Below are 12,683 nucleotides of genomic sequence, written 5' to 3' on the forward strand. Positions count from 1 at the left end.
GCCACACGAGATCCCCTTCCCGATATGGCTGGTAACGTGTACTTCTATCATAGTACAGTTTTTGGTTTTCATGGGCTTCCGCACCATACTGTCTGGCACCACAAAAAGCCATCTCCAGCCTTTCTGCCAGAGATGTCGCAAAGTCGGCATGAGACATAGGCAAATCCATGCATCCCCTCTGTGGCGGCACCAACACCTCCACCGGGACACGAGCTTCCCGTCCGTGGGTTAAAAAGAAAGGGGTGTAGTTTGTGGAAGCATGAACAGATGTATTATAGGCAAAAGCTACCTGTTTCAAATAGTCATCCCAATCACCTCCGCAGGAAAGCAATGCCTTAGCCAGTTGGTCGATAAGAGTCCGATTAAATCTTTCGACCATTCCGTCTGATTTGGGATTATACGGCGTGGTGCGTGTTTTCTTAATCCCTAAAAGTTGACACAGTTTTTGAATAACCCCCGCTTCAAACTGCCGGCCCTGGTCACTGTGAACCATCTCAGGAATGCCGTGAATCAGCACGTAATCCTCAAACAGACACTGTGCAACCGATAGGGCTGTCTGATTAGGTAGAGCATACAGGTTCACAAACTTGGAGAAGTAGTCTTCTACTACCAGCACATACCTGTTGCCCTTAACTGTCCCTGGTAACTCTAGGATATCCATTGCCACTCTTTGGAATGGCCGAGTTGCTTGGGACCCGCCCATTGGGGCCCGGTGCCTAGGCACAGGAGCTCTGCGGGTCTGACATGGCCGACACTGTTCGCACCACTGTTGAATGTCTTTGAACATAGAGGGCCAGTAACACGTTAGCCTGGCTCGTTCCCATACTCGTTCCGCAGAGAAATGCGCCGACACAGGACCACCATGAAGGTGCTTTAGCACATCCGGTACAAGCGATGATGGCACGACCACCTGATACTGAGCCCCCCCTGTGAGGGAGGAATTCACTCTCCGGCAGAGAAGGCCATCCACCATAGAGAGCCGAGGAAATTCAGTCCACAACTTCCGCAGCCACCTAGAGCTCCCTCTCATCTGCCCCCGAGGCGGTCGCGAATCCCCCCAACTCAACACTGTAGCAATATCAAGATCGGCTTTTTGCAGCTCTTTCAGTCCAGTTCCATCATGTGACAGGGAATGGATGAAAGACAGATCATTCGTCTCCTTCTCTGCTTCCAACGGCTGCCCCCCTATGGTGAGCTCAGAGGTCGGGAGGTCCAGCGCAGATGGCTGTGTCAACTGACTGTCGGTTTGAGGAGTCCCTGTCCCCCTGTCTGAGCCAACAGCATTCACGAGTGTGATGACCTCTGGTGAGTCGCCATTCCCCGTATCGAACTCCGGATGCTGTGGCCGCCGTGAGAGGGCATCAGCATTGGTATGTTTTTTACCATCCTTGTGTTGAATGACCCAGTTGAAAGGATCCAGCTCCAATATCCACCTTGCTCTTCTCCCAGTGGGATCTTTGTCAATGGACATGCCGCGGAGGCCCAACAGAGGTTTATGATCGGTTATCACTGTGACGGCAGCTGCTCCGATGTAATGTCTGAATTGGCGTACAGCCCACACAATAGCCCACAGTTCTCTGTCGAATGTGGACCAACGCCTTTCGGTGGGGGTGAGTGACTGACTAGCATACACCACCACTCTCTCCAGTCCTTCTCTGTCTTGCGCCAACACGGCCCCCACTGCTTCCATGGACGCATCTGTATAGACCTTAAAGGGAGTGTTGAAGTCTGGCATAGTGACAATCGGGGCCCCTGAGAGCACCCCTTTAAGATACTCAAAAGCCTCCTCACAGTCCGCGGTCCATTGGAATGGCGTGCCTTTGCACGTCAGGTGGTGCAGAGGGGCTGCACACCTAGAAAAGTCCTTCACAAAACGTCTATAGTACGAACATAAACCCACAAATGCTCTCACTTCTGTGGGATTCCGTGGGGTGGGCCACGTTCGTACTTTATCAGTGTTTCGAGGGTCTGGCTGGAGGCCGTGGCGAGAAACCACATGCCCCAGAAACACCACATGATCTTGGGCTAGATGACACTTTTTAGGGTTTAGTTTAAGACCTGCTGCTTGGATCCTGGAGAAAACTTCACGCAGACTGGAGAGATGGTCCTCAAAGGTGGGGCTGTATATCAGCACATCATCAAGATACACCATACACACCTGCCACGGCAGTCCTCTCAGCACCAGCTCCATCATCCGTTGAAACGTTGCAGGTGAGTTGGTGAGGCCCATAGGCATTGACCGCCATTGGTAGAGGCCCCTGCCTGTGGTGAAGGCTGTTTTCTCTCTGTCGTCCTCAGCAACTTCAACCTGCCAGTAGCCATTAGAGAAATCTAATGTGCTGAACCACCGGGAGCCGGCTAACGCATCCAACGTGTCATCCACTCTGGGAAGAGGATGACAATCTTTTACTGTCACACCGTTCAAGCGACGGTAGTCAATACAAAATCTCCAGTCACCATTCTTTTTTTTTACGAGTACCACAGGCGAAGCCCAAGGGCTGCAGCTTTCTTCAATCACCCCATCAGCCAACAAGGCTGCCACCTGCCGGTCTATCTCCCTTCTCTTTTCTGGCGACGTCCGGTAGGCGCGCTGTCGTAAGGGAGGATGATTCTCAGTTTTGATGCGATGTTGAAGAAGAGTACATTTGCCGGGCACTCCTCTGGATGTGCTAAATATCTCCTGGTGTTCAGCCAACACTGCAACCAGTTGTGCCTTCTGCTGCTGACTAGCCGGAGACTCTTCAAGAGACACAAAAGATCTGTCTGTGACTGAATTTATGGACACAGGCTCCGCCGGAATTCGAGGGAGTGACACCAGCTCTGACTCGTTCACAGAAAAAAACTCCCCTAAGTGCATGCCCTTTCTTAGGATCATGTCCTCATCTGTAGGATTCAACACCCGAGCAGTAGTGATCCCCTCCTTCACCGAAGTCACTGTGTGAGCAACGACACATCCACTTTTACTCCGGAGGTTTGGCACTAAGTAGCCCACGAAGTCAGGCAGCTGTTCAGTGGACCCGGCTGGGGACACACACACTGGCACCAGCATCTCGCTGAGGGGTGGCAATGTCATGGCAGTTGCGATTGAGACATTACAACACTCCGGAATCAAGTCTATGCAGCTCAAAAGAGGAATTTCAATGTCCCATAACTGCAATCTGCCACGAGAAAAGTCCAAAAGGGCATGATTAGCAACAAGAAAGTCCAAGCCCAGCAGCGCGGTTTGTGTAGATCCACGAAGTACGTAGAATACATGCTGCCAGGATTCATTACCCAGGTGTAGGGTGGTGGTTATGCTTCCCAAGGTGTCGAGCATCTGGCCATTCACAGCACGTGCGGCAATAAAGTCAGCATTTATGGGCCGCTCACGCAGCGCTGGAACTGACATGCGAAAATCAGCACTGATAAACGACTCGGTGGCCCCTGAATCCACCAATATGTTGATTTCAGTACCTTCAATGCTCCCCCTCACATACGAGGTACTTTGTCGCTTTCTCTCATTTTGTACTGTTGCATTACTGGCTGAGCCACTTAGTGAGATAGCTGGTGTCGGGCCCGCGACATCAGCTAGCATCCGTTTCCCGACCGATCAGTTGGGTCCTCTCTTCTGGGCGAGAGAAAACGCACTCCTCTCTTCCTCTGTGTTTCCTCATTAAAGGGGCCCCTGGGGGATCTAGGGCCCCTCCAGGTTGGAGAGATGGCTCTATTCTCGTGAGGCGCCCGATAATCCTGGTTTTCCCTGGGACCTCTTTCCGCTTCACGTCCCCGCCAAGCATGGTCAGGGGAACGTCCTCTCTGTTCACCCCGCAGGCGACGTGACTGGCAGCCCTGCTCACCGCACATACACCCACACTGACCTCCACGCACTGAGGGATTGGTCCGCCACTCGTCCTTTCTGGATCTCAGTCGATCGTTTTCCTCTGCCATCTTCCTCATTTCCATCCTCATTTCACTCAGTTCTTCAGTAACTCTGTTTATCGTCCTGTACATGCCACCTCCATCAGAGACGGACTGTACCACTGTTGCAGTAACGTTCCCGGAAAGGGGCTGGCTTACTTGGGTGTTGACATAGTCCATCTTAAGAGTCTCTCTGGCCATTTCACAACGGCCAGCTATGACCAGAGCATCAGACACCTCTGTAGCTCCCTGTTCGTGACATTTAGCTCTCAGAACCGGATCAAGACCCGCCAGAAATCTGCGGAATTTTTCTTCTCTGTGAGCTATTTCACCATAGCCTGGGAATGCCTCTTGAACTAGTTTGCTTATATCCGCTGCATACACTTCCAAACTCTCCCCTGGAGCACGAACACGTGCAGAAAGGTTCGCTCTGAAGCGATCCAAGAAATGTCTTTGTCCAAAAGCCTCCTGCAATTTCTCCTTTACTGCAGAATATTCGTTCTGTACGGCCGCTGGCAGGCTATCCCACAGAAGGAAGGCAGCCTTGGTCAGCCGCGTCGGCAAGATCCTAGCCAGTTCATAATCATAGTCACCTGCATTGCCTCCTACCAGCGCCTTCACAGCCACCTCATACTGTCTGGCCCAGCAGGGAAAACTTTGATTTTCCTCCCCAGCAAAGGGGGCCGGCAGCTCGATCTTGACGTTGCTGGTGAACGGCCGGTCTCCGCGCCGCACGTTGTAACCCAGCGGGTCCTCCTCACATTTCCACATTTTGTCTGCTTCTTCTTTTATTTTTCTACTGTCTGTGCTTACGATGTACCACGAGATGTCCCCGCTCCTACGCCGTGCTGAGTCTTCACCTCGCGCTGGCGTCACTGTACCGTCTTTGAACAAACTGCGTGTTAGCAGTGGCTAACATTAGCTAGCTGGCGCTCACGTCGATGAACGGGTTTTCACACTTATCTGACGATGGGTTTTATTTTCTCTACTAGCAGGAAGGTAATCCCACCGCTGCCACCAATGTAGCCGAGGGTTATGGTACGCCTATACTTGGTTTAATAAAAAAAAAAAACAACACGGCTCCGGTTCTGCGCCACGCCGGCCGCAACTTTATTTCTCGTCACTTTTTCCTCACAACACTGCACCCTTCCTCTACTTCCTCTCCTCCTTCACAATAAAATAACTTACACCGGAACAGGAGTGCAATAATAGCTTACATTATTATACATATAAACTAAAACCCCAAAATAGTATTGTTTGAAATACTATAGACACTCAAAGGAATAATTTACAGAAATAGCTGTTTAAATAAAGCTAAGGGTTAGCCCTCTGACATTTCAAAACTACATTCAAACGTTTTCTTGATATGAATCCATTTCTGGAAAAACTTCTGGAAGAATTTAAAAAGAAAAATATACATTTAAAAACATATTTTTCAAAGTATTTCAAACAGATTTTCTCGCTCTGAGGCCACAGAGACGTTCTGACTTCACCAGAGGCTCATTTCATTCCTGAGTCACTGCCTTGAGATTTTGATGAATTTGCAGTTCTGTGGTTCAAAACAGGAAACTCACATGGGCCGTGATTGGGGGACAAAAGTCCTGACATGCTAAAAAAGTACGGATGAAATCATGTGGTCTCGGAATTGAGGAACAGCTTCTTCCCGTCAGTCAATCAGATCTGAATATGTTCATATTTATGTTCCTGGGTGGAGTGACATATAGAAACCTGTCAATCACAAGGTAGCCCCCCCCCCTCCAAGCACCATGTGCCATGTTGTCGAACCTGTGACAGAAGCAGCTGCTGTTGGAGGGAAATGAAGTCCTACATTCAGAGGACTGGGCTTACACACTGCGTTTCGTTGCATAGACCCTGTTGTGTGGCTGCAATAAGCAAACCATGTGACCCCTGAAGTCAAATGGTGACACAGATTATGAAAAGGGGATGTTTGGTAAGGCCATGACTTCAAAGCATCTCTCACAGAGGCGTGATGGGGGATTACCTATTAATAGAGCGGCCTAGTGGCTTAAATTACAAGGTGATCTGACATCCGGTTGGACGTAGGTTGATTAAGTTCTACTTAGGTATCCATCCCAGGTTGTGTCAATGCGGAAAGAACTCACACTTTCATTAGATTGCAGTTTGATTGAGAACCCTTTTCGCTCTGTATTATTAATGTGTGTAGGATATTTTACTCGGCAGGTGAGCATAAGCAGCTTTTTGAGGTAAAGACAACATCCAGAGAACCATGTATAGGTGGCGGTGCGTTCAAGGGAGTTTGGTAAATTAGTGTTCTAAGTTTGCTCCTCCCATATCATTGATAATGGTGATTGATAATGGTGTATCATTGTAAAATAATTTGAACCTTTTGATTATTTTGGTTGTCCGTTGAAAAAAATGTTGGGTACTTTTTATTTTGGAAAGAAATCCTGAGTACTTTTCATTTTGGTACTTTAACACCAATATAAAGATGAGATTTAAAAAGTTGTTGGATAAAAAGTTGTAAAAAAATAATAATTATGGGAGGAAACGTACAAAATGTTTTTCCATTACACCAACAGCCCAAAAATACGACCCGATTCTGTACTTTTTCTCTACAAACGCCCCACGTGGACGCGCCTCCTCTACGCATCCTCGTGACGTCATCCCGTCACTCCAGCCGAGCCCCGTGATTGGCCGCTCTAACCGACCAGCCGGGTCGGAGGGGGGCGGGAGGCAAAAAAACAGACGAGCCGCAAACACACATCCGCGACCGCCGCGTCCCCTTTCTTCGCGTCCCCGCGTCCTCCTCGGATCCACGTCCACGGCCACCGAGACACCGCCGCCATGGGGTGTTTCTTCTCCAAGAAGTCCAAGCGGAAGTCCTCCGGGAGGGACGAGCGGACGACGACGACGACGACGACCGTCGACACCGCGGCGACGGGCAACGCGGTTTCCCTTGGCAACAGCGGCGGGGAGGAGCCGCGGCAGTACAGCTGGGACAAGAGGGAGAAGGCGAGCATAGAACTCACAACAATAATAACAATAACAACAACAACAACAACAACAACAATAAGGCCGCTTCTGCTGCATCCGGGTTACTCGATCATTCGTTTAATTGACCTGCAGATTAATGCACACCGCGTTAAGCCGGCGCGTTGTGTCACGTGGTTTACATCATTGGCGTTTGAGTGGGGATTTCCTGTGACATGCGGATCGACGGGCCGAGCGTGTTATCATTTATTAACCCTTTGACATACAGACACGCCCCAAAGTCTCATTAAATACGTACCAGGGCCGCATCGACTCACTGTGAATGTGCACCAGTGACACCAGCTATAGAGCTGAAGCACTACAGCATGTATGTCAACTGCTAAAATACATGAAACTCTAAGCTTTTTAATGTAATATACAGTACCAGTGAAAACAGACATGTGTCCAAACTTTTGACTGGTAGTATAATCCTTAACAAACACTCGCTGACAGTGTTCTCTTTGTTCATGGCGTGACCTCAACTACACACCTCACACAATTAGGAGAAGCGTAGATGGAGGAAGTTTTCACATCCTCTGCTGCAGTAAAAGTAACAAAACCACAAACAAAAAAAACCTAGCAAAAAGCCCCCAAACCACAGTGTTGCTCCTGTTTGGATATTGAATTGTGTTTTGTTATAGGAAACAATTCTACAAATCCTTCACTTGTCTTTCTTTTCTCCCTCCCATAACAGTGGCGTCTCTAAATAATTAGCTCTGCGTGCTGCCTGAGTGGCGTGCGACAACATGTTGCATTCTGGGCCGAGAGCTCTACAAAGCTGGTCCCTCTCGCTCCTCTTTCATCTCATTATCGGATTACCACACAGTCAACGTGCCTCCTGCTGCTGCTGCTGCTGCTTCTTCTTCTTCTTCTTTAGGGTGGTTCAACTTCCGCTCGTAGCGAGTCAAACTGTGGTTGACCACATTAAACTGTCGCCGGGGGAAACGGCTCTATGAGATGAATAGAAAGTGACATCAGGTACCACCCACGGTTTAGGAGAGTAACGCACATGGAGGCGGCACACGAGTGAACGCGTGTCCTTTAATCGACATCTTCTATAAGAGTCCGATATCTACCTCCGGGGTGCAGTGGAGGAGAAGTAGGAAGTATGTGGTAAAGCACTTGAGTTAATGTGGTTAGTTAGTCCGGCCCTTGATCTTTTATTCAGTTTATTCTTGTCGCTGCTTTTTTGAGAAAAAAAACGTCCTCAAGCGTCATTTTTGCCTTCTGCTTTTATTTAGTCTGAAATTAAAGTCCTCATCTAGACTTTTATTATTCCTTTTCTATTCCTGTTCATTGTCCTTCCCTTTACTGTTTGTACTCGTACCTCATTTAGCGCACATGTGTGACCCCCCCCCCACCCCCTCTGACCCCGTGACCCCTTTGCGCTCAGGTGGACCCTAAAGACTACATGCTGACGGGGCTCAAGGACGTGACGGTGGGCCGCCTGCCCGGGACGCTCAACGGCCAGCAGTTCGTCATCCAGGAGTGCGAGAACTGCGACATCTACGTGTTCGACCACTCGGCCGCCGTCACCATCGACGACTGCGTCAACTGCCGCGTGGTCCTCGGGCCCGCCAAGGGCAGCGTCTTCTTCCGCGACTGCCGGGACGTCAGGTGCGTGGTGGCCTGCCAGCAGTTCCGCACGCGGGACTGCAAGAGGATGGAGGTGTTCCTGTGCTGCGCCACGCAGCCCATCATCGAGTCGTCCACGGGGATGAGGTTCGCCTGCTTCCAGTACTTCTACCCGGAGCTGGCCTTCCACTTCAAGGACGCCGGGCTGAGCGTCTTCAACAACAACTGGAGCAACGTGCACGACTTCACGCCGGTGTCCGGGGAGACCAACTGGAGCCTGCTGCCGGAGGCCTCGGCCGTCCTGGAGTCGGTGCCGCCGCCGGGCGCCGAGTCCGAGTTCAAGTCGGTCCGGATCTCCGCGGACACCGAACGCAGCATCGTGCCTTTGACGAAGGGCGGTCGGCGGAAGGCCAGCGAGGAGTCCTGCCTCTTCGTCTTCTTCGCCGGAGACTACAGCACCGCGAACGCCCGCAAGCTGATCGACGAGGTGAGTGCCAGGACGGGAACACGCTCCAAACGGGTTCAAAGCCAATTATTTTTATCCTCTACAGATTATTGCTTAATTTTTTTAGAGCATAATTGTTAAACCACATCCACGTTTACCAGTTGAAACCAGGCGGAAACCTCTGATTATGAAGAGTAAAGCAAAAGCTTCGTGTGTTAAAGCTGCATTCTGTGTAGTGACCAGCAGGGGGCGACTCCTCTGCTCCCATAGACGTCTATGAGGAAATGACTCTACTTCTGTGTAGTGACCAGCAGGGGGCGACTCCTCTGCTCCCATAGACGTCTATGAGGAAATGACTCTACTTCTGTGTAGTGACCAGCAGGGGGCGACTCCTCTGCTCCCATAGACGTCTATGAGGAAATGACTCTACTTCTGTGTAGTGACCAGCAGGGGGCGACTCCTCTGCTCCCATAGACGTCTATGAGGAAATGACTCTACTTCTGTGTAGTGACCAGCAGGGGGCGACTCCTCTGTTCCCATAGACGTCTATGAGGAAATGAGTCTACTTCTGTGTAGTGACCAGCAGGGGGCGACTCCTCTGCTCCCATAGACGTCTATGAGGAAATTACTCTACTTCTTTTGATTTATTTGCGTGAGTAAATTCTTTCTGACGGGACCTTTTGGGATATTACTTGAATAGCCCTGGTCTACATAGTTCCATATTTATCACGTTCACCTTTCGCCATTCAGTCAAATCGCACTGAGGTCGACTTCAAACTTCACAGGGAGCCGCCTCGACATTCCAGGGACGTTTCCGTGGAGCTCGGCGAGTGCGTTGCTCCGTCACGGAACAATCCGGTTCATCTCCTCCGCCGCCTTTTTTTCAAATGGATTCTCTGAATACCTCTGAACTTTTTTTTTTTTGAACAGGCCTCCGCCAAAGGCTTCGTGCTCATCCAGACGAAGGAGGTGTCCATGCGGCCCGACGACGTCAAGAGGGTGTTTCAGAACAGCGCCGAGGACCTGGTGGAGTGTGTCACTAACGGTACGTTAGGGTTTGGGTCTGCTGGTGTTGTCGCTGCTGTTGCTCGGCAACTTGGTTTCCTGTTTTCATTCAGTGAGAGAATGGAGATGAGTCTTAAAGGGACGGTAGCGACCTCTGGAGGCGTGTTGGTGTGTTACTTCAGGAGATGGAGCAGAGTGAGGTTCCACTGTATCATACGCACCTAAAATGCTCCTGTGTTTGTGGCGTCTCCCCTCTGCAGGGCCGGTCATCGCCCTGGAGCTCAGCGGGGACGGCGTGGTGGAGGCCTGCAGGAGCATCGCCGACGAGGTGTTCAGCGGCACCAAGGTCGTCCGGCTCTTCCGCTCCGTCGCTTCGCTTCTCCTTTTTAGCAGAAGCTAATCTGGAATATTTGACTCTTCTTCCGCAGGTCTTCGTCTCCGATAACAAAAACACGTCCTCCAGAGACGTCGACGGCTTCTTCAACTTCGCCGACATGCAGATGGGCTTGTGAGCCAGCCGAGTGGCCCGAACGACCAGGCGCCCCTGAACGCCTCGCGTGAGCAGCCTGTTTTTAATCCTCAAAGAAAATTTAGAGACAAAGTGACACGTTTTACGCTCTGGTTTGAGTCTGCAGATCAAAGTCCCTCCCAAAACATCAGCTGCGAGCATCTTACCATCCAGAGTGCTGTTAAACGGATGTTTCTACCAATGTAACTGTTGCTTTTATCGATTTGTGAATGTAGCCCTCTGCTGTCGTTGTAATTCATTTTTAATTTAAAGCTTTGTTTTTATTGACTGAAAACCGCTGACGCAGCGGAAAAAACACAAGTACACAAATGTTTTTCTTTCCTACAAAGTGTGTGCGCGCGCGTGTGTGTGTGTGTGTGTGTGTGTGTGCGTGCGTTTACGTTCATACACGTGAACACTCGTAGTGTTTTTTTGTTTTGTTTTTGTGACTTAGCCAATTCCTGTGATGGTGATTATTTTTGTAACGTGTGTTTTATACTCGGCTGGATGTGTTTTTGTACATGCACACATGTTCCTTGTCACCTCTCTGTAGTTAAAGCTCCGATGTTCCCACCATGCTGTCATTGAGCCGACGTGAAGGAGCCACAGACCTGAGCCCAAAATGTCCTTCTGGCCCCAAACCAGCGGCTCAAACCTGTTAAAGTCTTAAAGAGATGGGATGATGTGTTTCCATGACGCTGGTCTCCACGGTAGCGGTGTGTTACTACGGGAGACGCAGCGAAGGGAAGTTCTGCTGCGGACTTAACTTACACAACTCCCATAATCTATTTCAGTTTGATCAAACGTCATATTGAGAATAGTTTCACCTCTTTACCTTCCTGACGGGAAAGTGGAGCTTTCGTCTTTGTTTCTCCACAAAGACTCCAGACTGCTCTGCTGCAGACTCTTTGTTTGTCTTATTGTGTGACTTTGGTGTTTTTGGAGGCTTTTTAAACCTCGCACAGTCGCACAAACTGTCAAACGAAGGCGGCAGTGGAGCAGCTGCAGAGGTAAAATAACGCCAGGAAGGAAAGAAACACAAACCATCCCTAGAAGAGCAACAGTTGAGCTGCTGTTAGACATTTAGAGGAGGAGCTGGTAAAACGTAAGTCAGATAGTTGTTCTCATTTGTACGTGACTTTATTATCAGAGCTTAAAAAACACCAGCATGCTTCCGTAGGTTTGGTGAATCATAGTTAGAAGCTTTTTGGATTGCATCGATCCGACCAATAGGAAACCAAATGAGACGATGGGACTTCATCCAACACGTGGCAGTTTTAATCAAAGCTGATGATTCAAAGCTTTTTGGTTCTGTTCACTTGCCTTTTAAGAGAAACAAACAGATGTACTTTTGTACTTGTGAACCTTTTGTACTCGAGCACGCTTTGTTTTTGTAGAGAACACCGTGTGTTTGTACATTAAAAGCTGGAGGACACCTGAAAACGCTTTTATTCTTTTTCATCAATATCAGATACTGTGTCAGTTAATGATACGAATCAGAGAGAAGAAAAGAGCAAAGAGAGGAGACGTTTAATCGACTTCCTCAATGAGATGTGATCTGTAAATTATATATTTCATAGTTTAAACTCAATGTTTTTAACAATATGAACATTAGCATCGCTTTATTCCTCAGTTATTTCAGCACTCTTCTTACTGTTTTATTAATATAATTATGTATTTCCTTTGCGTTGAGGCTAATAGTCCCATTCTCTAACTTAGATGAAGCAGCAGTGCATCATGCAAGCAATTAAAGACGACTTTTCCAGACTTCCTGAATTTTTATATTTGTATGGTGTAACTAAATTAAATATCACAAATACATAAAATTCCTCAGAGCTTTTCAATATTTTCTACAACTGCATCACTTTGACCCTCACATCAGATGAGGTATAATAAAATGATTTAAAGAAAATAAGACGAAACAGATTCAGTAAACAGTTATGCATATGAATCAGAATCATTTTTTGATGTGGTTTATGGATTAAGTTACAAATAGTAACTTATACTGTAAGTACAATTTACAAGTTTAGTTATTTTTCAAATGTAATATCATTTATTAAAAAATAGTCTAATAAAATGGGGATGCACTATTGTAGATGAAACTACAACCACAATGATGTAGCTATTTATTGGCTGCAACATAAATGTAACACATTGATAAATCAATAATTATAATAATGCCTTATTATGAATCAGTCATTTCACTTTTGCTACTTTCATGCCAGTGCATTACAGATTTCC

The 12,683-nt window shown here is 48.4% G+C and overlaps 1 protein-coding gene across 1 annotated transcript; it reads left to right on the plus strand.

Annotated features, from left to right (window-relative positions):
• Positions 1 to 6,607: 6,607 nt before the first annotated feature.
• Positions 6,608 to 12,225, plus strand: rp2 (RP2 activator of ARL3 GTPase). The gene is made up of 5 exons (XM_037470198.2): positions 6,608 to 6,891; positions 8,303 to 8,971; positions 9,860 to 9,974; positions 10,195 to 10,280; positions 10,363 to 12,225. Exons 1-5 carry the CDS (start codon positions 6,724 to 6,726, stop codon positions 10,444 to 10,446), a joined length of 1,122 nt encoding a protein of 373 aa, XP_037326095.2. The 5' UTR covers positions 6,608 to 6,723; the 3' UTR covers positions 10,447 to 12,225.
• The last annotated feature ends 458 nt before the right edge of the window (positions 12,226 to 12,683 follow it).

Source organism: Pungitius pungitius, chromosome 7 (genome assembly GCF_949316345.1).
Source record: "Pungitius pungitius chromosome 7, fPunPun2.1, whole genome shotgun sequence".
Taxonomy (NCBI): Eukaryota; Metazoa; Chordata; class Actinopteri; order Perciformes; family Gasterosteidae; genus Pungitius; species Pungitius pungitius.

Bases quoted from the DNA above. Each gene is read 5' to 3' on its own strand.
- rp2 (XM_037470198.2), top strand. From the start codon at position 6,724: ATGGGGTGTTTCTTCTCCAAGAAGTCCAAGCGGAAGTCCTCCGGGAGG. The intron at 8,972-9,859 runs GTGAGTGCCAGG...TTTTTTGAACAG, and splicing joins CCCGCAAGCTGATCGACGAG to GCCTCCGCCAAAGGCTTCGT. The intron at 10,281-10,362 runs GTCGTCCGGCTC...CTTCTTCCGCAG, and splicing joins AGGTGTTCAGCGGCACCAAG to GTCTTCGTCTCCGATAACAA.